The sequence below is a fragment of the Chaetura pelagica genome, unplaced genomic scaffold (genome assembly GCF_000747805.2).
Source record: "Chaetura pelagica isolate M959 unplaced genomic scaffold, ChaPel_1.0 scaffold703, whole genome shotgun sequence".
NCBI classification, from domain to species: Eukaryota; Metazoa; Chordata; class Aves; order Apodiformes; family Apodidae; genus Chaetura; species Chaetura pelagica.
In genome coordinates, this window is record NW_009952582.1 from 146,401 (window position 1) to 174,325 (window position 27,925).

The 27,925-nt window shown below is 42.9% G+C and overlaps 1 protein-coding gene across 2 annotated transcripts; it reads right to left on the reverse strand.

Moving 5' to 3' along the window:
• Nucleotides 1–27,722, reverse strand: AP1G1 (adaptor-related protein complex 1, gamma 1 subunit). Of its 2 annotated transcripts, XM_009993645.1 has the most exons (23): nt 27,521–27,722; nt 23,652–23,776; nt 21,091–21,232; nt 20,722–20,818; nt 20,024–20,100; nt 18,863–18,871; nt 17,784–17,879; nt 17,230–17,310; nt 16,886–16,984; nt 16,431–16,486; nt 15,469–15,582; nt 12,358–12,498; nt 11,674–11,728; nt 9,992–10,114; nt 9,593–9,682; nt 8,984–9,111; nt 8,360–8,464; nt 6,140–6,281; nt 5,611–5,737; nt 5,061–5,156; nt 4,656–4,816; nt 3,608–3,706; nt 1–1,237 (listed from the first exon to the last, which is right to left on the reverse strand). In XM_009993645.1, exons 1-23 carry the CDS (start codon nt 27,719–27,721, stop codon nt 1,136–1,138), a joined length of 2,466 nt encoding a protein of 821 aa, XP_009991947.1. In that variant the 5' UTR covers nt 27,722; the 3' UTR covers nt 1–1,135. The 2 variants fall into 2 exon arrangements, with proteins under 2 accessions (XP_009991947.1, XP_009991948.1); XM_009993646.1 differs by lacking the exon at nt 18,863–18,871 and having other exon boundaries at nt 555–1,237.
• Nucleotides 27,723–27,925: the final 203 nt, after the last annotated feature.

The window sequence follows — 27,925 nt, forward strand, 5'->3', positions numbered from 1 at the left end:
TCTCTTTAAACCGCATGGTCTTTATTTCAGTGCCAATATTACAGATACAACACAAATATCCCACTCAGAAGTAAGTCAAATGGGATCCAGGGGGGTCTACAACAGGCTCTGGAAATCAAACTGGGGAGATGGTCTGGAATAACCAGGAAGAACAACTTTGCAGCATAGTCTCTTATGAGTCCCCCAGCAGGAACAGAGACCTTGCTCAAAGACTGACCTAAGAAGCTGTCTTTTTCTACCCATAAACCACAACTAATGGGTTAAAAGGCTTTGGAACCGTCTGTGGTAGAAAACTAGCTGCTCCTTGGATCTCTGCATTTCTTACATCACCACCACACTTTCTGGGGAAGCAACAGAAGACTGTGAATCTGCATGGCTGTAGCTACTGATGGAAAGAAAGAAAATTCAAGTGTAAGGTCCTCATTTCCAAGTACAGCACCAAAGCAATTTTACCAGCTCTCACCAGCACCTATTTTCCTGCTCTGTCTCAGGTTTGTAGGTCAGCTCCCAAGGCCTAACCTGCTCTTGGTATGTATCACATAACAAAGAGGTGGGTGTATACAACAATGCACTGAGTAGGCCATAAGAAGCCTCCAGCCCCTCCAGACACAGGGGACACAAGACAACAGAGGCAGGGCAGCCTGACATTCCCCAAGTCCCCAGTCTGAGCCCCAGATGAAAGTGCCTGAAGGAATCCAGCTTGATGAATGACAACACGCCCTGCCCACCCCAAGGGAAAAAGACAGCAGAAAGAAGGGTCAGCTGTTCACTTGCTGCAGAGAGAAGAAAGTTTCCCTGCTAGAAATTCCAGACTTCTCTTCCAACCAGGCGGTGTTTCTTTGCAGGGGGCAGGGAAGGAGAGGGGAGATGGGAATGTTGCTTCTGGCTGTGAATGCATGTGTGAGGGAGTGCACAGTAGCTTCCACAAGCCGCCAGCCTCATCAGCGGAGGAGAAGAGATTAGTCTTAACAGATATGCTTCAAAGTCAGCAATCACTTCAGGAAAATTCCTCCTCATCAGCAGGTTTCATCTGTTCCCCATGCCCATGGTGCAGTTTGGGGGATTGCCAAGGATCACAACCTTCTTCCCAGAGTTTTTGATTGGGTGGGGTGAGTATAAGAATGGTGCCAGAGCCTCACTGCCAAGACTGAGGGGGGAAGTTGTTGACTTCTGCTAGATCCTGCATTGCTGAGCCCTTGTGATTATATGTCAACTTGATCCGCATACGTAGTTGTTGCTACAAGAGAAAAAGGGAAAAAAACAAAAAAAACTCCACAAAACAAATTCAGGTCTTCATTACAGGTCAGCAAATGCCCCCACATCCAGCTCCCCTCCCTCACCCCATGAATACAGATCACAGACCTTTCCTCACCACAAGAGCTGCTGGAAGGATGTGCAGGGTAAGATATTACACTGCAAACAAATGCTTAACCTGGTGAGATGTTGGTTGGTCACTGGTTCTCTGGTCAGGTACAAGCTCACAGAAAAGCTACAGCACAGCTTCTGCCCAGCTTCTGCCCACAGCTATGTCTGCACTGGCCCTGCTCTCACATGCACTGAAGTTCTTAAATACAAAAGTAACTGCCTTAAAAACCCAGTTAACAATGGAAGAAGGAGGAATCAGATTGTGTTGCTCTGCTCTCAGGCTTGCAGGGAGGTGTGATTTCCCACACCACCTGTTCCCTCAAAGCAGTGGCCTGGAAACTTCAAGCACTGCATAGCTCAGGAGCACTGTGAAGGAAAGAGTCTAAGAAACTGCAAACTGTCGGTGAAGAACATGCCTCCTGCTCTAAGTTATGGAATAGCTCAGAAACTGTAGCACACTGTAATTTGGCTGTTGTCCAGATAATAGGTGGCCCTTAATAGCATCTACAGCCCAGCCTACTCCAGTCACGTTCCCGTTCTCCTCACTGTTAAAAAAAAAAAAAAAACAACACAAAAAACAAACCCCACAAAAACAAGAAACCAAAACTTGTTTCCCAGAAACCCTAAAAGGAAAAGAAAAAAAGTTGGCCATTTCTGGCTCTTTTACCCATTCCTATAGGGAAATATGTAAAGGGCAGAGCAGAGGGAGGAAAGGAGAGCAATGACTCCAACCAGCCTCAGGGTGAAGCAGCTGTGCTTCATCACTAATCAATCCACATAACCAGTGTAAATTTTTGTTATATTTGGTGTTGTTTTGGAAAAGAGGCCCTCAGTTTCAATTCAGCACAATGACAGCCCATGTCTAGGTGAACAGACTTATTTACAACACCGTCAAGACAAACAGCTACCTCCTATATAGCAAGGCTGTTCCAAGATTGCCTCCCTCAGAGTATTCCAAGTTACTACACTATCTCATGGACAGGGCTCTCGCACAGCTGTGCTTTCAGGAAGTAGCAATCTAAAGGACAGTAAGAGATACACAAACACCTGAAGTGAAAGAGTTAGAGAACACTGGGCAAGAGAAGAGGATAGCAAAATAGTATTTTGCACCTCTGTATTCTTAAGTGTCCATAGGAGTTCTGGTTCCAACAAGAGAGCATCCCACTATCTAAGTGTAATTCACCTTTTCGGGTCCATCTGAGGTGCATATATTGTGACTTCTGGCACCTAAGAGGAAAACTCCTAAACCTTCCCAAGTTTAGAACATAACTTTCAAAGTGATCTTTGAAATCTCAGAAATTCATCTCAGATGCATACAAGACAAAGAAAATAATTAGGGAGCACACTACACAGACCTGAGGAGATGCATGGAAACCACAAAACCTACAGGCTAGAAGACACTGCAGCCAAATAAATCTTAAGCTGAGATTTGAGAATTTTTCTAATTGGCACAGCAGTCTAGCAGTAACACTTAACATTTAGAGCAGCACGTAAGTGTTAACCTATGAAAAATTTAAAATAGTCTAAGTTCTTAAAGGTATTTAAGATCTTAAGGCTGCCCCACAAAGGAAGAAATAAGAAATTTTAATTTTATTTCTGATGCCATCTAAACACTTTCAAGGCCTCTTAAAGAGGACAAATGGGCAACACTACTCCCTCCCCTCAAGTCTGTTGTATTCCAGTCTTGAAGCCTCTGAAGGCACATCTAAAGATTCTTTCCATCATTGTTTAAATCTATGCTGATTACACTAAAAACAAAATATAACCCCTGAGAAAATATAGTTTTGTTAGAACTATGGGTCAATGTTTTTCGCATAACAAACACTTGAAGTAACACTTGCAGACAGCAAGAACCAATATTAAATATATTTGTATGCTAAGGTGCTTGCCTTTCAGCTATCACTTTTACAACACATACAAACACCAGCTTGAGCTCCTCTAGAAAGGCCTTTTCAAAACTTGTTTAACAACCATTCTGATGCAAGACATTAATAAATTCACAAAGATAGCAAAGCTGTGAAACTGTTTTAGCAGTACAGCCAAACAGAATTGCAAACCTGTGCCCACTACCTCCTGTCTTTTTGGTTAGGGTTAGAAAGAAGTTACAAAAATGATTGCCATTAAACACACAGCACTAGCTACCATCACTCCCTGTCTCCTTAGAGATGCATCCCTAACCAACCACCACTACATGCCTAATTCCAAATCAGTATCTTTAATAACTGTTCTTGAAATCACTCACCTTTTGTGGATTCAGGACTTTAATGACCTGTGTGATGGTTCCCGAGTTAAATGCAGGGATGACACTGCTGCTGGGAGACAGGAGCTGCAGCTGGAATGTCTAAAGAAAGGGCAAAGAGATAACAATTTCCTGCTTAATCAACTAATAAGATAAAATTGCTTGCACTGACAAAGAAAAACTAGAGTTCAGTTCTGGGGCCTGGCAGTATATGTACAGCCACAATAAAATTAAATAATCAGTTCTTTAATTACCTATTTGTAAAGTACAAAATATTCACTGTCTCACCCGCTTTCTACCCAAGCAAGATCCAGGCAGGATACAAACACTAGTGATGAGGGCTTACAACAGAGTGCATTGTTTCAAGGACCACACACAGAGCAAGTATCAGGACTGTTCAGCACAGCCATGACTTCAGGAGGCCCATTTCTTCCTACAGCAGGTATGAAACCTATCCACATGAAATTAGCATTACTAACTCCTAGAAGTGAAACTCCCCAAAAGTGAATGTATTTTCTGAAACCTGAAGAACATTCCAATCACACCCTGCTCACATGGTCTGCTCCAGGCAATATCCATCTCACATATTCTGTGCTGCAGCTAAGCACAAGGGGAGACAATTCACTGCTTGAAGGAGGACCGTGACTAATCACCATGCAGGCACTCATTTAAACTTTTATAAGCAGCTAATAGCTTCCAAAATATTTTTTAATGTATTCAGAGCTGCAAAGAGCATGGTATTGCTCTTAGAAATGAAGAATAAAGAGAAAGATTAGGTGTCTTCACTTTTTTTTATCCACTGTTTTTCTGCATGTGGTTTATAACAACCTTCCTAGAAAGTAGTGATTTTAAAACAAGATTTTGTTTAGAATTGATGTTCTATTGCATTTATAGCATTTACTTTCAGACTAGAAAGAGATGACCAAACTGAGCACTAAGAGAACCTATTAACAGTTCTTAGCTTTGTTTACCATGATGCAGGTTCTATGTGAAAGCACCCATCAGGAGGTGGCCCTCAGCCTATCCCTGCAGCTGCCCCGAGTGCCTCTACCTTTGGTACTGCAGCTTGGAAAACAAAATCTGTCATGTCCAGCTCTGTGCTGTTGGAGGCCTGTATCGTGATTACAGTGACGCTGGGGTTGGTGTTTGACCTCTCAAAGGTGAAGTCAATCTTCAGCCCATTCTTGTTGTATGCAGTTATTGAGGGGATTCCTGCAGAAAACAAAAAAACAGAATATCTACAGAACCTGGAGATCATTCTCAGCATCACAGAATGCATTTACTTTTCTCCAAACAGGAGCTCTTCTGAAGATTTAAGCACCTCCCTGCTCCTGCTCCAGGGTCTGTGCCACACTTCATTCCCACATCCCCCCCCTCTTTTTTTTTAGATACTCCTGTTTCCTATTTTAATTGAGTGCTGCAGCACCTCAGACTAAGGATTTGCAACGCCCTTAACCTGCAGCAATGTCATTGAAGAGAGGCTGTGAGGGAAGCCCATCAAGCAGGAACGGAGGCTGTGCTATCTGCGGCGCAGGGGCAGACACTGGAGAACCTGCAAGAGATGGTGAAAGGTTACTGCTTAGCTGTCATGGGATTCAGACTAACCATTCCTTCTCCAAATATCAACTGCTACATATCATATTTCTTTACATGAAGCTCTACAAATCATCTGTGTAGTCATTCTCCCCTCCTTTGCTTTCACTAAAGAGGACTGGCTCCTCTTGAGCTAGCAGGCATTCAAATGGGATGAATTCCCCAGATCTCCCAGTTCTCTCTGGAAAAGTTCACACAATTCCCAGGCTGGAGCATGAAAATGCTCACGTCTCACTAGGTAACAATGCAGAGTCAGCCTGTGACTTCATTTCCTGCCTCCCACCTGTATGCCAATATGGATCTTGGTAAGAATAAGTGTGATGACTAGGATTTGACAGAAAGTGAAGAACTAGCCAGCCCACATCCCACTCAGGCCTGAGAATGAACACTTCTAAGACATAGAGCCTGCTCACCTGTTAAATTGAGGTCTCCAAGGAGGTCGAGGAGCTCCCCACCAGCAGTGGCTGGCTTGCTTGTAGGTGCAGTGGGGATTACAGGTGTTATATCACTTCCCCCCAACAAGTCCAACAAGTCATTTGCCTAATGAGAGTGGATGTAATAGTTATATATTCAACTTCCTATTCTATCTGCTCTCTGATTGAAGACCAACAGAGCTGCTGGTCAGTTAGAAAGGCTCTTAGTCTGGCTATGGTCCCACACCCCACAAGAGATCTAGTTTCCATGCTCTTGGGACCACAGAGACAGAGAGGGTTGGAGTTTGTGCACACTAGGACAGGCTGAGGGGTATCTGGCTTTACCGCACCCTGCTCTTGCACTGCCCACACCTCTTCTTGACATGAGCCACCAGATCAGAGGGGTGTTGCAACCACCACCAGGCCAGAACCAGCAAAGAAGGGAAGTGAGAAAGTCTCAGTTTAAGGCAGTGGCTAACAGTGTGGTCTGACAGGCAGTGGACACCTATCCACAATCAGTTTCCCTTACCTGGCTGGCAGGCTGCAATCCAGAGGGTGGAGGTTTGGTTTCCAGTACTGCTGGCTCTGTCTCTCCGTTGGTCTGTACAATGTCAGTAGGGCCATTTGTGGTGATTTTCTCCATTACTGGCATCCTCTCAAGCAGGGCTGGCCTAAGAAAAGCTGACATAGTTACACTGTGCCATCTTCCTGGATCCCAATCCAAACACTAAGCCATTCAGCAGGTGATATACACAGGGCAACCTGTCTTTTCCTTTTGTCTCCAATGCAGGGAAACTGTAAGACCAGATGACAGCTTGAGGTGGCTAGAAGCAGGTCCCAGTGTTCTGTGCCAGTGTAAAGACATCAGCTGACAGCTGAAAGCCAAGGAAGCCCTCCTGCCTCCTGTGCTCCGCTAGTACCTGACACAGTTTCCACTGTGGGGCTAGGATAACCCAAGACAAAAGATTAAATAATTGAGGAATGGTGGATGAACTGCAGACACAGGACACTTGACTGCTCTGTTCTACATGCAGCTGAGTCGGGCAGCTCACCTCACTTCTCTTTGCAGGAGGATTAACAACTTACAACATGTGACAAAGTTGGAAAAGCAAATCACCCTGCTCTCATTCAGACAAATTCGTCTGCAAAAAGATGAATTTCAGCCCCTGAAATGATACAGATACTGAAGAAGAGGCACAGGATCCAGAATCCTGATATGAAAACAAAAACTAGGAAAACCTGTACAGCAAGAATTAGACTGTAATACAAGAAGTGTCATTACCCTTGCAGATCAAGCCAGAAAGTGCTGCATGTAGCACAGGTAAGCATACTGTCTTTATATCTTTTGGGCTGAAAATAGTGTTCCAGTGCCAACGAACCCAACAATGGGCTGTATTTTTGACCATGAATGAAGTCTTAATGAGCAGAATCTATTAAACATCGACATTTACACTCTAATGTACTGGGGGTAAAAATACAAACACACTCATAAAACTGAATGAAATTCACATACATTTTTCTGCATAGTAAAGCTTCCCAGAACTGTGAGCAGCACACACTGCCATCTGACCACCAGACACTGTTGTCTGCAATGGTCAACTGAGATCAAAAGCCTCCCATGCTAGATTTTTCTCAGCTCATTAGTAAGGCTTCATGTGAAGCCTGAGGCAGCTCATATGCCCTTGCTCATTAACATGACCTTTCCAAGAACAATTTGAGTTGCTGCCTAGGTCCCACAGGAGGACAGAAAAAAGGAAATAATCAGGATGCTGTGTCCTATACCTGGTGAGCAGGATGGCATCTATGGAAAAAGTGATTGTGAACTGCCTTTGAAACAAGGTTTGGAGGCCCCTACAAACACAGGCAACAATTAGTCCAGTGGCACCCATTTCTCTCTGTCCTCTCACGTAGACCCTAAAATGAATACTCCTCCATCCAATGAAATCTTATGGGAAGTTATAAAGGGTGGATGAAGTTCATCCCCAGAAAATCTCCTCCAATCTTATCATCCTAAATGAACAGAATTGGGGGTGTTTCTACGTATCAACAATTAAGTACTGTACACAGTATGTTAATGCTGTTCTGCAAGAAATCACAGCTTCAGTCATCAAAACAAAGGAGGGTTTTAGCTTTCTCAGAAAGAAACAACCACGTGAGTAAGGCAATGACAAATGGGGATCTCTCAGTGAGTGGGTATAGGAGGTGAACGTGCCCATGAACTGTAGAACATGGATGCTGAGTGGTGCAGTGAAACAGTCCACCTTCGCCTGCAGAATTTGAGATTGAAAACAGATTCTACAAGAAGATACAGTAAATTAAGAGATGTTCTGAAAAACTTAAAAGTATTGACAGTTGGAAGAATTACCTCAAGTTCAGAGCACAGCTTATGAGGACAGCTCAGTGGACCTCTGCACATTTATTCCACAGACATTATAAAATCAGTTTGAACCTAATGAATGGGGTAATGCTAGGATGGCAAAATTTAAGATTCAACACCTAGAAGTAAAAATTAGTAAAGTCCAAGCTCAAGGAAGGGTAAATATTTTAGTAGAAAAAGTCTGAGCACAGAACACCATCCCAGGATACGTTCTTAAAACACTCATGAACCCTTTAGATGATGGAGGGATCCTAGCTCCTCTGTGATCCCACCAGAATCACCAGACAAAGCTCTTGAAGTGCCAAGTGTGGTACACAGGAAAGAGCAGACAACAACGATCCTTTTCTAACACCAGATCTCATCAGCACTTACCTCATATGATCATATTTCTTGAAAAGTGCATTATATTCCACTGCTCTCTGCTGGAGCTCCACATCAATGCTGCTGCCATAAATGGAAACTACCTTCTTGATGCGGCTGCGCAGGGCAGGGGAGCAGAAGAAACACACCATGGAATTAAAAGCAATAAGCAAGGGATTAGCATGTGTCATCCAGAAGACACTATCTGGCCTCTGCTCAAAGGTGTCTTGTGTGACTAATTTACAACAGCAGTAACTGCTGTTTTCCTGCACTATCTATGCAACATCCATTTTTTAATTGTCCCAACAGCATCACCGGTTGATTAACATACCACCACAGGGGTGTATCCATCAGAAAGGCCAACCACCCTCACCAAGAAGCCATCAGCAGAAAACAGGCTATTTTAACCTCCATCATCCAGAAAAGAAACTGGAAAGAATAGTCCACTGAAACTAAGGAATTATTTTCCCCATAAAGGAGTTTTCTAGCAACAGCACCACGGACTAAGTTCCTAGACAGTGAAGGACACCCACAGAAAAAACAGTACCAATCACTGGAAGTCTTTGACCCTGCAAGCAGAGGACTGTAAAAGCCAACAAATAACAAGAAGACTCTTGTAAATCCATAAGAACTCACTTGACAGTGCAGGTAAACCTTGTAGAAAGCTTCATGATGGCAGTGAGAGCATAGCCTCGTGTAACAGATGCAGACATATTAGATATCAGGACACTTTCCAAAATATCAAGAACTTCGTCCTCTGTTACCTGAAAAGGCACAGAAAGGTTGAGCTGAGACAGCAGCTCTGCAGAGCTGAGACAGAGCAAGCCTCTCGGGGCACACTGCAGAAACCTGCCTCTTGCTGCTTGGCCATGTCATACCTCCTCCACACCTCTGGCAGCCTGCAGCACACATCCAGAGCGTAGAGACACATGCATCTAGGTGCAGACCTTATGACTCTAGCTGAAAATGCAGCTCCTGTTCCACACACTGAAGAGCAGGTTTATCACCACAGCACACACTCAGACCCAGGCAGAGACACTGCCCTGGCACCTCCCTGAGCTGTGCTCCTCAGGCATGGCTCACACAGATCATGCCTGTCACACAGGAAGGAGATTCCTGCCCAGGGTCCGTCCCCATCATGGACACCAGTGCTTGGCAATGGCTGCAGGCATCCCCCCTCATAGCTAGCACCAGACAGATCCAGCCTCAGCCAGCTACACAGCTTTGTTCTTTCCCAAGCTATACCTGTATTGGCTCCTCCTCCTCACACTGCCCAGACACCAGAAGATCTCCATACTCTCCTATGCACCAAGAGGCCACTTGTACCAGGGGTTGCTATTAGAAGAAAAAAATTCAGACACCTCAGAGACAAGTGGATGCCTGTACAACAAAATAAACCATCACAATTTCCCAGAGCAAGTTTAGCCCTCCTTCCAGCCAAGGAAGTTCCCCACAGTAGAAGAAACAGGAATATTCAGTTCAATTAATAATTCCATAAAAGAATGACCTTCTAGGAGACATGCCTCCTCTGCAACCTGTCCCTTGAAGCCAGACAGTGTGATCTCGACTTTCCTTGAGATGTATAGTAAACAAGCTTAATTGCAGTACCACAAGGAAACTGAAGCTGGTCACACTCCATCTTACCTGGGAGTAATCCCCAAGGATGGCTTTGTAGAGCCTCTGCACAGTGTAGGCATGCATCTCCACACTGTTGGTTATCAGCTGAATCAGGTTCGGAACAGCATCATCACGAACATAACTTCCTGCCTGCAAAAGCAATTGTGCATTCAGGAGACAAATACAAGTTGTTAGGTTTCACTGTCCAACTTCTCAGTAACACCCAACATCTCTGATATCCTCACAGAGCCACCTGATGTGCATGGAAATAAAAAAAAAAAATCACCTTCCTCATCCACATGCATTTATGGTTGTGGGTAAAAGTAAAGGACAAGACATTTTCCCCAATTAACTCAACTATACCCAGTGAAATCCAGACTACAGATGTCCTGAAATTGTCAAGAGGGTAGAATGTGAACTTAAACAGCCTGTGTTACAGAAGGAACAAAAAGCAACACAGAAAACTGCTCTGTTTAAATGGAAAGCTTTAAGTCAAAGACCCTGGGGGCAAACTGCAGCTTATTCCACTGCTGACTCAAAACCAGACTATTCCAGACTAGCACAGGAACTTGCCAGCATGTCACTCTGTGGTTAGAGGTACACAGAGCTCAGAGGGAAAAGCCCACTTTAAGGCCAGGAAAGTATGTAGGGCAATACACAATCAGCCAGCTTTGGCACTGAAGGAAGATGCATACTGCTGAAAACCTGTTCTGTCTGGGCACTCCTCTGGTACTGAGAGCAGACACACAAGGAGGAAATTAAGTGAGTTCAATTAGATCAACAAAGTGAGAATCCACCTGGACAAAGGTGGTTGATGCCCTAATTGTGGTAGCTCTGGCTTATCTCTAAAGGATTCTTATCTGTAAGTCTGCAGCAGGTAGCCTCATGAAAATAGCTTTATAACCAAGAGAAGGAAGTTAGTTTGTCAAAGGAAGCAATCTGAGAGCAATTCTCACCGCCAACCTTCTAATGGAAATCAATTTCCAGCTCAGAGCAATCTATTTTAATGTTTCAGGGTGACAAAACAGCACACAAGCCAGACTTGCTGCTCAATGAACTTCTCAAATCTGAACACTCACATTGATAAAATAAATCTCTTCCCTCTTCTTTGCCTCAGGTAACACACTGCCTACCCAAGTTATCTAGATCTCTTCCCTTTTGTTTGCCAGATCACTACTTCAGTTCCACCTCAGCTGGGACACTTAAAAAGAAATTAATGTAGGTAAAGAGTAATAATTAAACTCAAAGGAGAGGAACTAGAAAGCTGTTGATAAAATTTAATTTTAAAAGCTTTGATAAACTCACCTTGGAACAATTCCAATAAATTGTTCCACCCCCTTTCTCTTTGCAAGTCTCTTAAGGCTGTGTTCACTCTCCCCTGAAAGCACTCTATCTTGGAATCACAGGCAGCATAACAGCTGTCCTAGCTTAGAAGTTAATGTGATTAGTTCAGTAGAAAAACACTGTATTCCTGTGTGTTTCTGAAATCATGTATTTCTTCTAAAGAAACACTCAGTCACAACTCCCGAATTTACGTATTTCTGATTGGCTGCCTTGGATCACTACCATGCAGAGGCTCTTCCTCTGTGTATTGTAGCAGCTGTTATCTGCCAGCCTTTATGGCCATTTCCACCCGGATGAGGAATAACTTCTTACAGAATTTAAAAAATGTTGATGTAGTCAGACACAAGACAAGTAACCTCACTTACCGTGGTTAGGACTCTCATGATGGTGTCTATGTGCCAGCGTTTGGAAGGAGCATATCTGAGAAAAGGAAGAAAACAAGTTAGGGCAGCAACTGCCAGGCTTCAGCACCACCAAGAGACCCACCACCACCTGAGACTCCCCACTCATCACTTCCTGGCCCACTGTTCCCTGGGGAACACACCAACAACACACACAGGAAGCATCCCCACAGAACAGAACAGCAGGCACTTGGCTGATTTGACTGGCTTTTGCATTACTGCACCACTGGAAGCTGGATGAACACCCATGTGTGTGTGCAGCACAGCCAGACCCTGCCAGACAGCACTTCTAGGTCAGGCTGCTGAGTACAACAGCCCAGCAAGAATGAGACATCTCACCTCCACAACTGAGCAGAGGATCTGTATGTGTGGAGAGGGGCCAGGGTGTCAGCACAATGCCTGTGCCAAAGTGCAGCAGAAATCAGCACACTGGACTGATGTAGTGCTATGAAGACTATCCACATGGCACTACCGTGTCCTATTCCTCAGTGTGGGTTAAAACTGACAAAGCACAAACAGGTCAGAAAATCGAGAAGAGATGATCAAGTTATTCCCTCCTGATGAGTTAGGAGGAACGAGACACAAAATGCTCATAAAACTCCAAGGATCTACAAAAAATAATTAGCACCAAGTAAACTGAATCCTTACTTTTCAGCTGCAAGAAATATTCCAGATGCACAGTCTGCCTTGAACTCTGGTTCACAGGAATCTAGGAAATACAGCAACTCCTTCATCATCCCACGGACATTGTTCCCATTAACAAGAGCAAAACTCAGTTCCATTGCACGCCTAGGGCAAGAGACAGAAAACCAGTAAGTATCTTCACCTAGTAAAGAAAAAAAACAACAAAACACAAAGCCAAGAACAGATACTGAAATGCACTTACCTTTTAATTAAGAAGAGAGCAGTATTTATTAATCCTGTGAGAACAGCCTTTCACATTACTTGTACCAGTACTTTCCTGTTCATGGGCTGACAATAAATATCCATCCCCATAAAAACTAAGGGGGCAGTGGGGTTGTGGGCTGTTCTAGAAACACTCATCCAAGATGCCCTAGAGACTTTGAAATAACTTTCAGCAACCAGAGTCCCTCAGCATTAAGGTCTGACTGTCCAAGTATTTGTAAACACATGCTGGTTATTTCTGACACACCACTGCAGTAAGTAATCCATACTACAAAACACTTTCTCCAGCTTCAGAGAGCCAAAAGACACCTGTTTCAAACTCTATGTATTAGTGATTCACACACAGTAGAGATTTCAAATACTAACTTAGAAGCTTGTGTCCTGTCAAACTACGTAAAGTCTCTAGAACCTTCAGAGCTCACTCCTGCCCACCTCCAAGCTGACACCAGAACTAGGCAGAGTGGTGGCTCTTTGCTATTCCTTGTTCTGTACATCAACAAGTCAGAGGCCAGTCCTTAGCTCTTCTACTCAAAGCTCCTGTTAGTTGATTCTAGCAAAGCTCTCCCATTCTTTTGAAGTCTTTTAATGAAGACTGACTTCAAACGTGATTGATTTCTGTGCAATGTTGGTATTTAGTTATGTTAAAATGCACTAAAATAATGCATGAAACCAGCATAACTGAACATCCCTGTTTTTTAAAACTAAGCATTTAGTGTAATCCAAAACCCAAACCTCAGTTCTCCAGAACCTGAAACATCTAGACAGCACTGCTTCTCAACATTTCCCTAGTTACTATTGCAGTAAGGATTTCTACAGAGATGTGAACTGAAAATATATGATTCTGCTTTTTACCCCATACCCAGGGACACAGAAAACACAGAGGTGTTCAGAATTAGGGTGGAAATACATAACTAAGTTGTTACCTTTTATCATCAAGATCTGTGGTTGGCTGAAGACCCACACCATTATAAGAACTGTTTTAAACTCTCTGATTACTTCCTAACTCCTTACACCTAACTCTATCGGGTTATGGGCTTTCATGCATATATTGAACTTTTCGGCCACATCTGATATCTGAATACTGCAGGTGCACAGAGGTACTCTGCAACCTTAACACCAGACACTTATCTCAGAAGATGTTGCTTACCTTCAGTCATATCACATGGTTCCTTTCTGTCACGAAGTTCCTAATCATGGAGTTTGATCATATTAAGCAGACAGACAAAAACACTTGAATGGCAAAGCCATTTGGAATTACACTACATGGGTCAGGATGCAATGGTTAAAAGGTGGTAAGAACAGGCCATGCTGTAGATAACCAAAACCAGGTCTCATGTCTTTCCCTCAAGTCCCAGCCCTGGACACCCACTCCCCAGGGTCTCTGAGTCAAGGCACTACATGGCTCCAGTGAAGACAGTGCATTGTCAGCAGCATGAGTGTCAGCATGGCAGTCCTGCTCTGCTGATGGATCACTCAGAGGCTTCATCCTCCAACAGCACTTAGACATGAAGCTTTGTCCTTTGTAGCACATCTATGTTTTCCTAGCAGGACCCAACAAAGCACTTTTCTTGCCTTTTATCCAAAAACCTAGATTGGGCTTTGCTTTTCCACAACCAGCATCGTGCTGGCTCTGGCAACCCACAGCAACAGCCAGGTACAAATGTGTTGTGGGACAGACTGCAACTGTAAAAATGGATTACATGATACCCACTACATAACAGTTATAACTCAGTTTCAAAAGTGAGACAGATCCAATTTCTTTCCTATTCTGTACATATTAGACTGAGCAGTGCTGTTAACAAAATCTAGTTCTGATTCAACAACAGGCAGAAGTTTGAAGAATGCCTATCAGAAAGAGTACCGATGACGTATCTAATCCATTTGAAAACATGGGGAAAAAAATTTTGAAAGCATACTCATGATGTGACAAGAGTTCAATTAAATTCTGGCCTGCAGCAGACAGGTTCCACATAAGCAACAGGGACATCTCTGACACATTCATATGCTGCACTGAGCTCAGATCACCAGTTACTGAAAGAATAATGATGAGGAAGGGAGTTCTAAAAAAAAGCACAAACCATCAACAGGCTGAGAGACTTGGTTTAGAAGAGCATTCCATACAGGTTGGGCAAAAGTGATATCTATCAATTCAAGAGTATCTAAGAGTGTCTGAGAGAAGTGGGAGAAAGCTGTCATCATGAGTAAAAGGAACATAACTGAATTAATGAGAAGAAACAGAGGAAGAAGTTTAGACTGAATATCAGAAAAAGCCTTCCTGTATTGAGAAGTAAGGCTGCAAGCTCTCCCATTGCCCAGAGAAGTAGTGACATGTAATTTAAATGACAAACACCAAGATGCATAAACAGATGTGTTTTGTAGGCAAATTATTTGACCAATCTAGTCTGAATTCTACCACTGCCTAATCAAAACTAATCTGGAGTACAGTATTTGAATGGCTCAACACTGCTACAAGATAATATGGCACTGCCTGTTCACCTGGAAAAGAAAAGCAATAGCAAAAATAGCAAAAGCATGTCAGATTGGCTCTGATTAGGATCATACTTCATGGAGGCTTTCCAACTTGGGAGCCCACAACCTGATCTCCATTGACTCAATTTTGGAAAAATTCAGGCAAACAATACTTTTTTTTTCCAATCCAAGATGCTTAAGCTGTAAAAGCAACTTCCCAAAGAAGGTGGCTGCTCATCTTCATTACCTTCCTTAGAAGTACGAACCATACTATGTATTAATACTAGTCTGACTTAAAGTTCCCCAAGATTACTGTCATGTTCCCCTACATCCTGCTCACCCTCCACTGATCTTGAGAGCCTCCTTCACTGATTTGTCAATTACCTTTTAATGGAGACATCCAGATCCTTCAGGCAGTCCACAATCGTGCTCCTGTGCCGCTGCACTGCGTTGTGGTCTGTCTGCACAGTTTTCAACAGGGATGTCAGAGCTACGTATCTGGGACAAGGACACACAGCAATCAAAAGCTGACAGCAGGCACTTCATTTCCACACACAGCCCCAAAACTTAGCTTTATTTTGCAACAGAGCAGGTTTCTCTTGTACTCAGCAACAAATGGAAATCCCCCAGGGGACTGCTGGCCTATCTTCAAAAGCAAGTCACCATAATCTGTAACACACCCAACAACATCCTGCTGCCTGGACAAGCCTGTTCCAAGTGTGGGGCTCATGTCAGTTGCCCAGTCTTCAGGAAGATTTTGAAAAGACAAGGCAATTAAAGATGAGACCTCTGCAGATCACACACTCAAACCAGCATGAGTTACAATTGCCCAGACTAGTGTCTTCTACCAATACTATGATTTGCAATCATAATGCCTAGAAATGAGACTTAATTCTAGCAGCTGAAGAAATTCCAGGTACAGTTTCATAGCGACCAAAGCACAATCTAGCTTCCTTCTTGCCAACAACAATCAATCATGAAAAACACAGTCTTAGCCTAACCCGTCAGATCTCCAGAGCCAACCCCAATCTGAATGTCACCACAGACCAGTGGGACAAGAGACGAGATTCACAGGTTAAACACACTTGACTAGATTAAGAAATCACACACTAAGAATTACACTACACACCCAGACTCGCCAACTAAGAAGGGCAGGGCCACAGTTAAGATTTTCACAGAGAAAAGAATGCCCTGAGAAAAAAGAAAGCCAGACATTCATACTAACCCCAACAACAGCACTTCCCAGTATGGCCTCCTGGAAAGCTCTACTTCAGCATCATCTTTGTGTAATTGCTTCTCACACATTCTAATCTGCATGTTGCCAAAACACACTTCATACAACTTACCTAATATTTTTGTCGTTGTTTAGTAAGAAACGGCCTAGGATGTTAATGGCTAACACCTGCAGAAAGAGTTAAAGGAAGGTCAGTGATCAAAAAAGTCTGCTGGTCATTTTCATTGTTTCAAGATTATTTTAAAGATAATGTGTCAATGCTGTCATTGTGGTTCTTGGCCAAAAGCATAACATACAGAACTCCAGAAGCTGACTAAGCAGAGGAAAAGCTAAGAGACACAGAGCACTGGGTCTTTCCTGCACTCAAGGGAACAGAGTCTGCAGGAAGTTTTCTTTATTTGTTATATTGTAAAAACAACAAACAGTGCTTTCTGAAGAGGCTACAGCCTTATCTAGAGTCAACTGCAGAGATAAGTTTGGGTGAAACAACTTAGCTTCATGTTCTCCTCACAAATTACTCTAATGCAAGCCTAGGGAAAAAAAAAGGCTATAGCAAAGGCAACTTACTCTCAATCCACTCTCAGATTTTATGTCCATAATGGTCAGCACAGTTTCATAGAGAATAGCATTTCCCACATTTTTACTTGTTTCTGTATTAGTGGCAACCTGAAGAAAACAAAATAAGCATCTCCAATGCATCCAAATAGATCCCTTTGCACTGTTCTGCAGAACAGGCAGCAAAACTAACCAGTCCCCAGCAAACAAGCACCACAGCTATGAACATGTATCTGTTGCAGCAAAATCCAACCCAAGAGAGCAACTGCCAGTATCCTCATCAGAGCTGCTGAATCCAAATTATTAAGAAACCAAAAAAGAAAGGTTAAGCTGCTCATCAACCCTGCAGACCTCACCTGTGCAAGTATATCATTCATTGCTTCACTAGAATCGTCGTCATTTCGCCCTAGAATTCGCAGTAGCCGCAGGATTCGGACCTGTTGACAGAACAAAGCAGAAACATCCCGCTGGGTGGCGGCTCTTACAAGGGCCGTGAGATGCCCAGAACGCCTCTGGGCAGTGGCAGAGCAGCAAAACAAGATGCTGATTTCCACTCCTAAGCAAAAAACTTATCTTTAGTAAGACTTTTACCAACAAGAACAGGCTTATGTGCTCATTTTCTTCCCACTAGCCAGAACTATCCCACTCCCCCCAGGCACAGCCTTGCAAGAACACGTGATGCTGCTTCTCCCCTTTGTCACAGCTTCACCTCTTATCATAAGGCACTTCAACTGCAGGTGCCTTACTTTAAACTAAGGTAGATTTAAGAGCATTTGCACAATCAACTCTTAACAAACCCAAAATCTTCAAATTAACACAGCTGCCCTGAAGTAAACACCTCATCATACCTGAGTCTCAGAACACAGTGCTAGAATTCAAGCTATCGATTATCTATTGCATCAGTTCTTACCTGCAAAAAGGGGTCACTGATCCCAGACACATCATGCTCTGGTGAATATCCAGACATGATAAGGTTCTTCAGTATACGAACTAACTGGGGAACAAGCTGTGAGGAAGAGAGTTGTCCTATTAGTGCACTGTTCCTTCCCCTCCCCCTGCTTTGAAGTGTAAGTCCAAGAACAGATCTTGTATTTGAAAATAAGTCAGTTTATAGATTCTTCCACAAATTCAACATGCACAGCTAGAGCTGATGTTTTATGAAAACCTACAGCTTTTAGCTAGGGCACAACTGGAAACAGTTACGCTGGCAGGTCAGCAAGATATTGTATCTTTAAGTACTAAATCTATCAGAGCTTGGCAGGTGAGAACTGAGAGGAAACATCAAATTAAACTCCTCTCTTCACAAGAGCGGGATGTGCTGGGACTACGAACATTGTATAATTCCAAAACTTCCCGTGGGGGGTTTACGTGACCTCCTGACTCATTTTTAGCATACATCTCCATGGAATTGCCAGACATAGCCAAGAGTTTTGATCTTTTCAAGTATTGTACTGCTGTATGATTAAGAATTCCTGCAAATTTGACACACATCCAACTTAGATTCTAGCAAGAAAAGTTTTGTGATCTGCTTCCTCTCCAAGAGTTTCCATATAGGACACAGATTTCCCTCCCATCTTTCACAGGGCTCCAGTGTCAAACTGCTTCTTCCCTGCAAGAAGCTCCAGGGTCTATTCTCCTCCTTCTCTTTGGGGAATCACCCAAAGTTGCCCCATGATTCAGGCAAAACACAAAGCCCAGTTTGTGATAAGAAGAAAGCCCAGGGCAACAGTTTGCACAGGCACAAGAAATTCTTTTAAGAACTCCTCAAATGAGAGAGCTTGAGGAAAGCAGGCTGAGGTTTAGAGAAGGCCACAGCTGAGACTCAAGACTGTGATGGGTGTAGCGGTTTAGTGACACACAAGAAGCATTAGACAAAGACAACTGATCTAAGCATGTGGCATCAATCACAAACGTGGCACTAAGAGACCTCTCAACAAACATCTACAGATTGAATGCAAGCATGCACCGTCCATAAGGATTAGCTCTTACCTTTTCATTCTAACACACAGCAGGATTCCAAACAGACAACAGGGACAAAACAGACGAAGCAGGCATTAGGGATAGATCAATGTTACACCATTCACAGCATAAAAACTACAAGAGATGGCTAGAAAAGAATGTGCCCAGAACCTAAACTTTATGGAATCAGCTTTTCTCTCTTTTCCCATTACTATAATCTTAACCGAGCAGCAGCTTCAGGACAACCCTGGTCCCACTTTCTTTCCTGCTGGGACATACACCACCAGGGCCAGGGTAGATGTATGCCAAAATTCTAAGATGCACCAAAGGATGCACTGTGTGAAGTCCCTAATGATATAGACAAGCCAAGGAAGAACAGTAAACTAGGCATGCAAATAAATAAGCACCTTCAAGACTTTTCAGAGGAGCCAACGGCCAGTTCTGGACTACCAGCTTTGTTCAATTTCTCCTCTTTGACCAAGAAGTCAGAATGACACAACCAATGCAATTTTCAGATGCCCTTCTGTTGGCAGTCATTCATATGGCAAAAATATGGTACAGCAAATTACAGTTAACATTAGGGAGCCTGCTGGGGGGGCAGGTGAGGAGAAGCAAACATTCCTAATCAGAGGAGGAAGAAAGACACTGACTCTCAACTCAAACCCTTCAGTGAAAAAAGAAAATTATGTAATATGACATGAACCTGAGGTGAGTTATGTACAGAACTAGAACTTCCCTTGGTATTTTTGACCTGAGTTTAAAAACTGTGTGGCTGTGGTTAAGACATGTTAGTATAAACCTCAATTTTTAATCTTTGCCTCTTCATGTTTGATACAGTCATTATTCCAATGTCATATGCAATTAGCTTCAAAGAGCAGAAAATACCCTAAGGGAGAAAAGAAGACACTTCACATCTAACTTTAGGATCAGTATGATACTGAATGGTCATAAGACTGATGTTTCATAACCTACCCACTTATTGAAGGGGATTAAATTCCCAAATTCAATGGTTTAAAATTTTTATAACAAGCAGACAATATAATTCAATTCTTCACCCAAATAGTTTTAAGGATTTTATTGAAAGACATGCACCCTGCTTTCACTTAGGGAACCTAAGGGGATGCACTGGTAAAAAAACCCCAACTCACCACCGTGAATTTTAACTCTGAAATATTATCAGTTCAGACTTACCTTTCTAAAGTGTGCAAGCATGTCTGGGCTTCTCTCACACATCTCTGTGAGGAGGACAACTGATGTGTGAAGAACACCTAAAGGTGAGTGGGGCAGGGGAAAGAAAGAGTATCTACATTTAACAGCTTCCTTGGCTCAAGACACGTGACAAAGATCATATGAAAAAAACAAGAAATCATTAAAAAATATTGTTCTTGTATCACACAGAATCATACAAATCAAATATATCTACCCCAAAATAGATCTGCATTTGCAGCTGAGCCCCAGGAAAAGCAGAAAGCAGTGCTCATGTCTTAAGGCTGCAAATGAAGGCCAAAGGAGGAGAGGGACTGGCTTGTGTCTGCAGAACCTGCCCCACTGAATACACAGTCAGATGGTGACTGCATAGTTGGACTAGATGCTCTTTTCAGGTCCTTTCCAACCTAAACCATTCTATGATTCTACAGTTCTGTAGAATAATGACTCTAGAAGGACAACATGTATTAATTGTATTGCAGGTCTTCAGTTCCTCATACTTCCTGATTCTCTCTTTTCATTTGGGTACTCTAGACAACCTTGTATGACCTGAACTGGATCTTCCTCAGAAGATCTCACAACTCAGCCTAGAGAAAGTTCCTTCTGAACAAAAGGCTTAGAGAGCAAGTGCACCATCCCATAAGAAAAGCCACTGACTTGCTAAGTAGAGTCTCAGATATTACCATGGTTCTTCTCATTCAGCAAATTTTTGGTTGCTGGCAGGAACATCTCCATGAGTTCAGGCACCTTTCTAATGACATGAACGGCACACAGTGCTGCCTGTACAGGAAACACAGCTGTCAGAATAGGCTGCAGTGACAACAACACACGTTTTGAGAACACCCAGCAAAGTAGGAACTATGACCAATCTCATGATACACAAAGGCCTGGCAAGTTGATGGTACATTCTCCCATCTCTCAACTACACACTGGAAAAATACTCAGCTGGTGTGATCCAAGCCACAGAGCCAAGCATTCCATATATTAGCAAGGCATCTGATCAATCTTGAGTTTTAACCCGTTACAAAGTATTCAAGAGTTTCCTGAAGTACCTTCTTCCTAAGATACGAGTTGGAAGTTTTGAGGAGCTTTTCCACCTCTCCTGCAAGGTCTCTGCACATTTCTGAGGAGCCCATACAGCCAAGGGTGCAGAGTGCCAGCCCCTGCACATATTGTGTGCTGTGATTAAGGTCACTGTAAAGGAGAACAAAAAAAAAAAAAAGCCAATCAGCATGCACACAGAGAATCTGAACACACATGAAAAGGCATCTATAGCTACAGACACCTAACCGGCTGCACACAGGGCCCAGAAGAACTCTCCAGACTCTCAGCTCTTTGGGAGCATGACATAGGAGCAACAGCAGCTTTAAGCACACGTACCACAGGGTTTGCTACTACTTCTACTTAGAATTCTCAATTATAAAGATAAAAATACTTGGAACTTGCATGCAGACAAAAACTTAACATGAAGTACAGTTCTGCAGTGACTCTGTGGGGTGTCCCAGTTCACACGTGCTCAGGTGAGCTTTAGCTTCTGCATTTACAAACCAAACAGTACATAAACATCTGTACAAAATATCCTCTATCCTAAGCAAAAGCCACAACTCCAACACCTTCGTAGTAATCCATACAAGAATTTTGTTTAGCAATCCTAACTATTCATATGCCTAAGGAAGCTGTGAAAGTGGTCAAAAAGAAGCAAAATCACCTCAGAGTAGATGCTATTCCATGAGGCCAGCTATCAATGTCACCCTAGGCACAGGACATCATAGCTTCCACACAGCAATCCCAACAGTCTTCAAAACTAATTTCTACACTAGTTTTCCATCAGACTATTTGGTACTCATGTCCCCATTCCCCAGGATTAAATGCTGAAGAAAGTGAAAAACACAGTTCCAGGTTTGGGAGGCCGAGGGAGGTGGTGACTGCACGAGGGGAGAGCAGGGGAATGGGTGGTGTGTAAGCAAATGTGCACGACGTGCAGCAAAGCAGGAGTGTTCTGGTTGTACCACCAAGCAGCTATGGCAACATGCAGATGAGGGAGTAGACAGCACATGCCACTAAACATGCTCCTTTTGTTTCCTTCCTTTAGCAATTTTCTGGCAGCTACACAAAGGTGCGTACACAGCAAGTATGTGCTTCACAAGAGCTTTTCTGTAACAAAAATCCAGGGCTTGCTATAAAATAATGAAAGACAATGCCATAAATCAAATACCTTAGTGTCTAGAAGAAAGCAAGATACAGTAGATTCAGAAGCCAAAGGAAAAACAATAAACAACCCACTGTGGTGGTGTGAAGCTGTCCACCAGTTTTGCTTAGCTTCAGTCTGACCCATTTCCAGTTCAAGCTTACTACACCCTGACCACACAAATTAATTTTAGCATCAATAATCAAGAGGTGCTGAGCTAGCAGCCTGGTTCTCATGGAAGAGCCTCACAGGTATGACATTTTGATGAAAAACCTTCAGCTAAATGTCTCTTCTGTCCTGGACACCAGGTCCAAAGATAGCAGATCCTCAGGCCTGCAGTTCTGTCAAGTTTCTTTCCAAGCATTCAAGGCCACAGTCTAACTGAGTAACAATATCTCACTTGCTAATATCTGGGAGGCTTATGTTCGACAAGTGAAAAATACTAAAACCAGACACCACACATAATCAAGGAGGCATTTATATAAACCAACTAGAACCCAGTTCTTCCACTCCTGCTACCATCCATCTTGAAAAAGTGTTACTGGAAGCACATCAGTTGTCATCTACTAAACTATAATGTAAAACAGTCTCAGTTTAACAGCATCTTCCTGAGAGGAAAAAAGTTAAAGAAAAAAAATATTATTTCCCATCCCCTCTTGTCTGATTTTAGCAGGATGCCAGCAGCCAGCACATCCCAGGTTGCTGGCTGGCTTCCAAGGAAAACCATTAATCAGGACCATTAGGCCAACCTTAAAAAGAAAGCAGGATACACAGCCCTGATCCTTGAAGTCAGACGACTTGTTTGGAGCTTGTCAGCAAAAGTCAAGTAAAGAGCACAGGACAAGGCTGCAGCAATGTATGAGACTTTGTGACATATGATGGCCAGTCCAGCCCATGAAGTCTTAACAGTTTTATCTAGATTCAATCAGATTTAAAAGGTGCATGGACATTACTGATGCTGCATTGCTGCTTGTCTGGCTCTATCCTACCGCAAGCTGGAAGTTAACTAATTTACAGAAATGGAAGAGCTCCTTACAACAATTGGAGGTCTTCAGCACTGGCTCAGTAGCTTACTCTGGTCATTTCATCTTCCTGGTTTTAGTTATCTTAGCATGACCTCCAGAAACACAAGCTATCATTCTGTAATAGTAGTTACATGAAGTGTTTGTTTGCCACGCACACCTCTTCAGGACCAATGCCATTTTACATTCTCTTCCCTCTATGGAAGCCAGGGGAAATACAGTACAATTCTAGAGCAGTCTTGTACAGTCAACAGCACACAACAAATTGAAGATACAAGTTTTCTAACATGAGGGAAAAAAACTAAAGTACTGAAGATCTGTGAAGATACCACTGCCAGGAGTGTACTTTCAGATCCTGAAGCCTCAAAGCATGTGTTGATGGAGAGAGAGGTGGTACCCTTACTTCTTGATGCAATTGGTCATAAGAAGATGGACATCCTGTCTCTCATCCAGCAGCAACATGGCACCTAAATACCCAATGCGCTTGTCTGTGAATTTCTGAGAGGCAATGAGCTTGAGGCACTCCAACTGGAAAAAAATAAAAAGGAAGAAACAAAAAAAAGGACAGAATTAGCTTAAACTACTTTTTAGCTAGAAGAGAAACAGTTTGAATTTCAAAGTTAACTCATTTAAGTTTCTCAGAATGCATTTTTAAACTGTATTTTATTCCCATTATGGTGATGTGGAAAACAAAGGTTAAATGACCTGCCCAAAGCTCCCAGCAAGTCAGCAGGAGAGCCAACAGTAGCTCTTGCATCTTGAAGTAGCCCGACACCATTGGCCTACCAGGATCTCAGATATACCAGGTTTTATGTCAAATCACAATAGTCAAAAATAACATTTATAGAGACAACATAAATAGATCTGTCATTAAAAACAAAAGAATAAAGATCTGGAAATCTGGATCAAGTGTCATGTTTGATCTGCACTGTAAACTTCTGAACTAGGCTGAGATGGGTCCATCTACCTAATAGAGTATCACACTGCAAGCTGTCAAAACCAGTATTTGTTTATTATGATCTCTAACTAACTTACCTAGCTGGCTAGGCAAACCTTAGATACAGCCAGAGATAGTCAAGCTTTTGTGCTGCTTGTTTTGAACACCTCAAGTCTGACATGCATCGTAGCCTCTCCAAGCCTCCTTGTCACCACACAGAAGGGTTAACTGTGCTCAACAACACAGAGATCCCCAAGATAACATGCACAACCACCACTTGCACTCAGCTGATTAAGAATTTAATTGATAACCCATTTTTCAAATTAACACTTTATTACTGAAAAAAAAAACAAGCAAACCAACAACGACAAACTACAGAGATGCTCTGACATTACTATGCACTAAAATATTTTTCTCTAACAGATGACTAATCAAGTATAATCAACACCTGTTTTCCAGAAAGGAAGTGGCAGAAACGGCTTCTCAAAACAGGTAAGAGACCTATCCCTCACAAACACATCCTGTAAATCTGTTTTACAAATTAGTGGGGCAGCTAGTAAGCACACAGAATGGGTTTAAGGAGGAGTCACACATGGCTTGCAACAAATTAATTTAAAAGGAAGGGGGCATGCACAGGCAAAAATACAGGGTGTCATTTAAGTTTTTCATGGTCCCTAGCTACAGGGAGGCTTGAAGACAGCAACAGACACAGGTGAGATGCAAGAAGCACACACACATCAGGAGGGCAAAGCTGTACACGATAAGAAAACTGAAGTGCCAGAGAAAGTGCGTGCGGTGGCACAGCCACTGACAGGTTCTCACACCTGCATGGCACCAGAGGACAACAACTCAGCTGTGCCAGTTGTCACATATGAACAGCCACCTAGTGCAGGGTGACAAACTGACAGGACAAAGCTTGAGAGAAAGCAAGCTCAGTTTGCTAGGTTTAAAGCGACTGAAAATCTAGAATAAAGAAGCACCGGAACAATAAGACCAGTCATCCACAAGGATAATTGAACTTACACAAATGGGTAAGATCAGCCAGGGATAAGGTACAGAACACTAGATATCAACCTCTTACCTTTCCAGTACTTTACCTAAGGGAATAACACACCTCTGAACCAGCTCTCTGCCCCAGGTTTATTAATTATTGAAAAATACCCTACAGAGGCTGACAAGTTCTTGTTCACTGCATACAAGTACACGCGAACTAGCTTCATGCACAGCAATACTGAGAAATATGATCAGCTGAAGCTCTTACTAGGTATAAATAGCAGAAGAAATCTTGATACCCTTATCTCCATGTCATTTGAAGAAACAATTAAAATCTGTAACAGCTACATCAGTAAAGCCAGATATGATAGAGCCATAAAGCCTGACTACAACTTACTCAATTTTTTCTGACATAGTCACTCTTCCAACTGGATTTTTTTTGCAAGTAGAAGTAACGACAACAATAAAGTTATTTCACCATTTGCCCAGGCTTCCTGACACTTTCTACACTTGCACAACAGCCCTTGCACAAGCTGAGGAAACAGCTCACTACCCAGTGCATCCCAGCAGGCACTGGCTAAATGCAGTGCTCCTGATCAGCCATCCTGATGGTCTAGCACCTTCTCCAAATTCTCTTTTATTACTGCTACCCCAACCACGTTGTCAGCTACAGTCAGATGTCTGCTCACATCTTTCAGAGAGACTCACACAGCCTGTGGCTCTCTCCTGCTTTTCCACCAAAACTCATCTCCTGTGTATTTCTCCTTGCACTCTGACATTTCCCATCTGTAGTGCTGGACGAGAGGGCTCCACTGCCGAACCGCACAGGTCTCCAGCAGGTCCCAGCTCACACAAACTACACTGCACCTACGTTACCACTTCACATGATTCCTTCAGTCACAAGCTCTGAAGACATGCAAAGGCCTGCAACTTACTTGCAGAATACCTGTTAAAATCCCTTCTCAGCCTTGGACCCTGAACTTCCTGATGTGCAAGTGATAAATTCCATGAAAACCAAGGCCATGGAACAAAATACTACGTTCCCAGCACCATTGCTTCTGCTTGAGATGCAGCAACACTGGCAATAATAGGATAAAAAAAGATTATTCAGTATCTTCTTCCACTGAGAGTGAAGAGGTAGCTTACCATTACTGACAGAAGCAGAAACTGAAAGACTATTAAATATCTAGTCTAATCTTCCATATACGGGATTAAATTCTTGAGTAATAAATTAATCCAAATACAACTTAAACATGTTCCTAATAAAGGTCAACTGTAGAAATTCTAGGTGACACTTATCTGTAACTCTTTTCATTCTTCCTGCAGCTCTTAGACACTTAGCCTGAATTTCTATGACAGAAGATTCTCACTTGGACCAGGGAGCCTGGCTACTTGAAAGTGTTAGCAACAGGAAAGTACACAAATTAACTTGTTCTTATGCATCACCTTACTATCTCCTGTGAGAAGAATCCAATGATGTAGAAATGATGCACTTAATATGAAATAGCACAACCCAGACTGATTTCCTTCTAAAACTATTTGGAATTTTATTTCAGTGGTTTGAGTTTACTTTTTCAGTGAGACATGTCAGGATTGGTAAATCCCATCATGAATGGATAGACTCGCAAGAGATGAAGCTACTTCAGGTGATACGACAATTTGAATTACTTTTTATTTAGCTTTATGGAAGGCCAAGATTAGAATACTACTAACATGACACTTGCTGACTTCTAAGCAAAACATACTATGTCCCAAAGACTAAACAGAGCTCTAGTTGAAGAATATCTTGTAACTCAAGAACTCCCACATTTCTGTGCTCCTTTTCCACAATGTGTCAAAAGTGTGTCAAAAATTAGCCAAGAGATGGAAAACTCTTATCAGCATTCTCCAAGGCACCTCACTAAGACACGGAGAAGGATCACCAATTTTTTAATTGCTAGAAACAGACCAGCTCTAACCTGTCTAGAATAGATTGCTTTAGAAGGAAAAGGATACAGAACCTCCTTTGAAGCATCTGGTACCTTCCATCAGACACGGAATTCCCAAGTGCTGTGTTGATGCCATCTAGAAATATTCCTGTGTACTGGACTGTGGTTTAAGAATTATGCCTCTGCAGAAACATGGGTGCTGAGGAGCAGATAGTCTGGCAAAAGCAGACTAACCCTAAATTTCATAACAAAACATCTAAGTCTCCAAATAGCAGCTCACACTAACAAAGTCAAAACCGAGACCTCAGAACACCCTGAAGAGCAGCCAGAAGTGCAGCCAGGAGTGCTCTGCCCAAAACACACACAGCAGATGGCATGTGCACATGACACAACAAGCACTGAACTCTGGCCTACCTGTCCGAAGTGTGCAGGGTATCCCAGCATGTGCATATACAGCAGCTTTGCCACATTTCTGCATCGGTACGTGTTATCTTCCTCCCGGAAGGACGACCGGATGGCAGCACATTCCTTCTGGATCATCTCACGCTCTTCTGCCTGGGTTCTTGCTGTCCGGATGGTCCGGATCAGCTCCCGCAGTCTGATGGGGGCTGGCATCCTCTGGAAGAAGAAAGAGACCTGTAATCCTTGGAGTGTACCTAAAGGCTTCAGAATGCTCTTACACTCTCATGTGTTGGCTTTTTTCTTTCTCGCTCTGCAGTTAAGGAAACGCAGGCTGCTTCAGTAGCATGGTTAAACATAAACTTGAAAACCAGAAGAACTCATGGTACATCACGTTTGCTTTTCCAGAACATTAGAAAC

What these genes read in the sequence shown, in the direction of transcription:
- AP1G1 (XM_009993645.1), bottom strand. Translation starts at nt 27,721, where the DNA reads ATGCCAGCCCCCATCAGACTGCGGGAGCTGATCCGGACCATCCGGACA. An exon ending in GCTGAATGAGAAGAACCATG is followed by an intron (nt 20,101 to 20,721) that starts GTAATATCTGAG and finishes ACTCACCTTTAG; the next exon opens with GTGTTCTTCACACATCAGTT. An exon ending in AACAACGACAAAAATATTAG is followed by an intron (nt 15,583 to 16,430) that starts GTAAGTTGTATG and finishes TCCTTGTCCCAG; the next exon opens with ATACGTAGCTCTGACATCCC.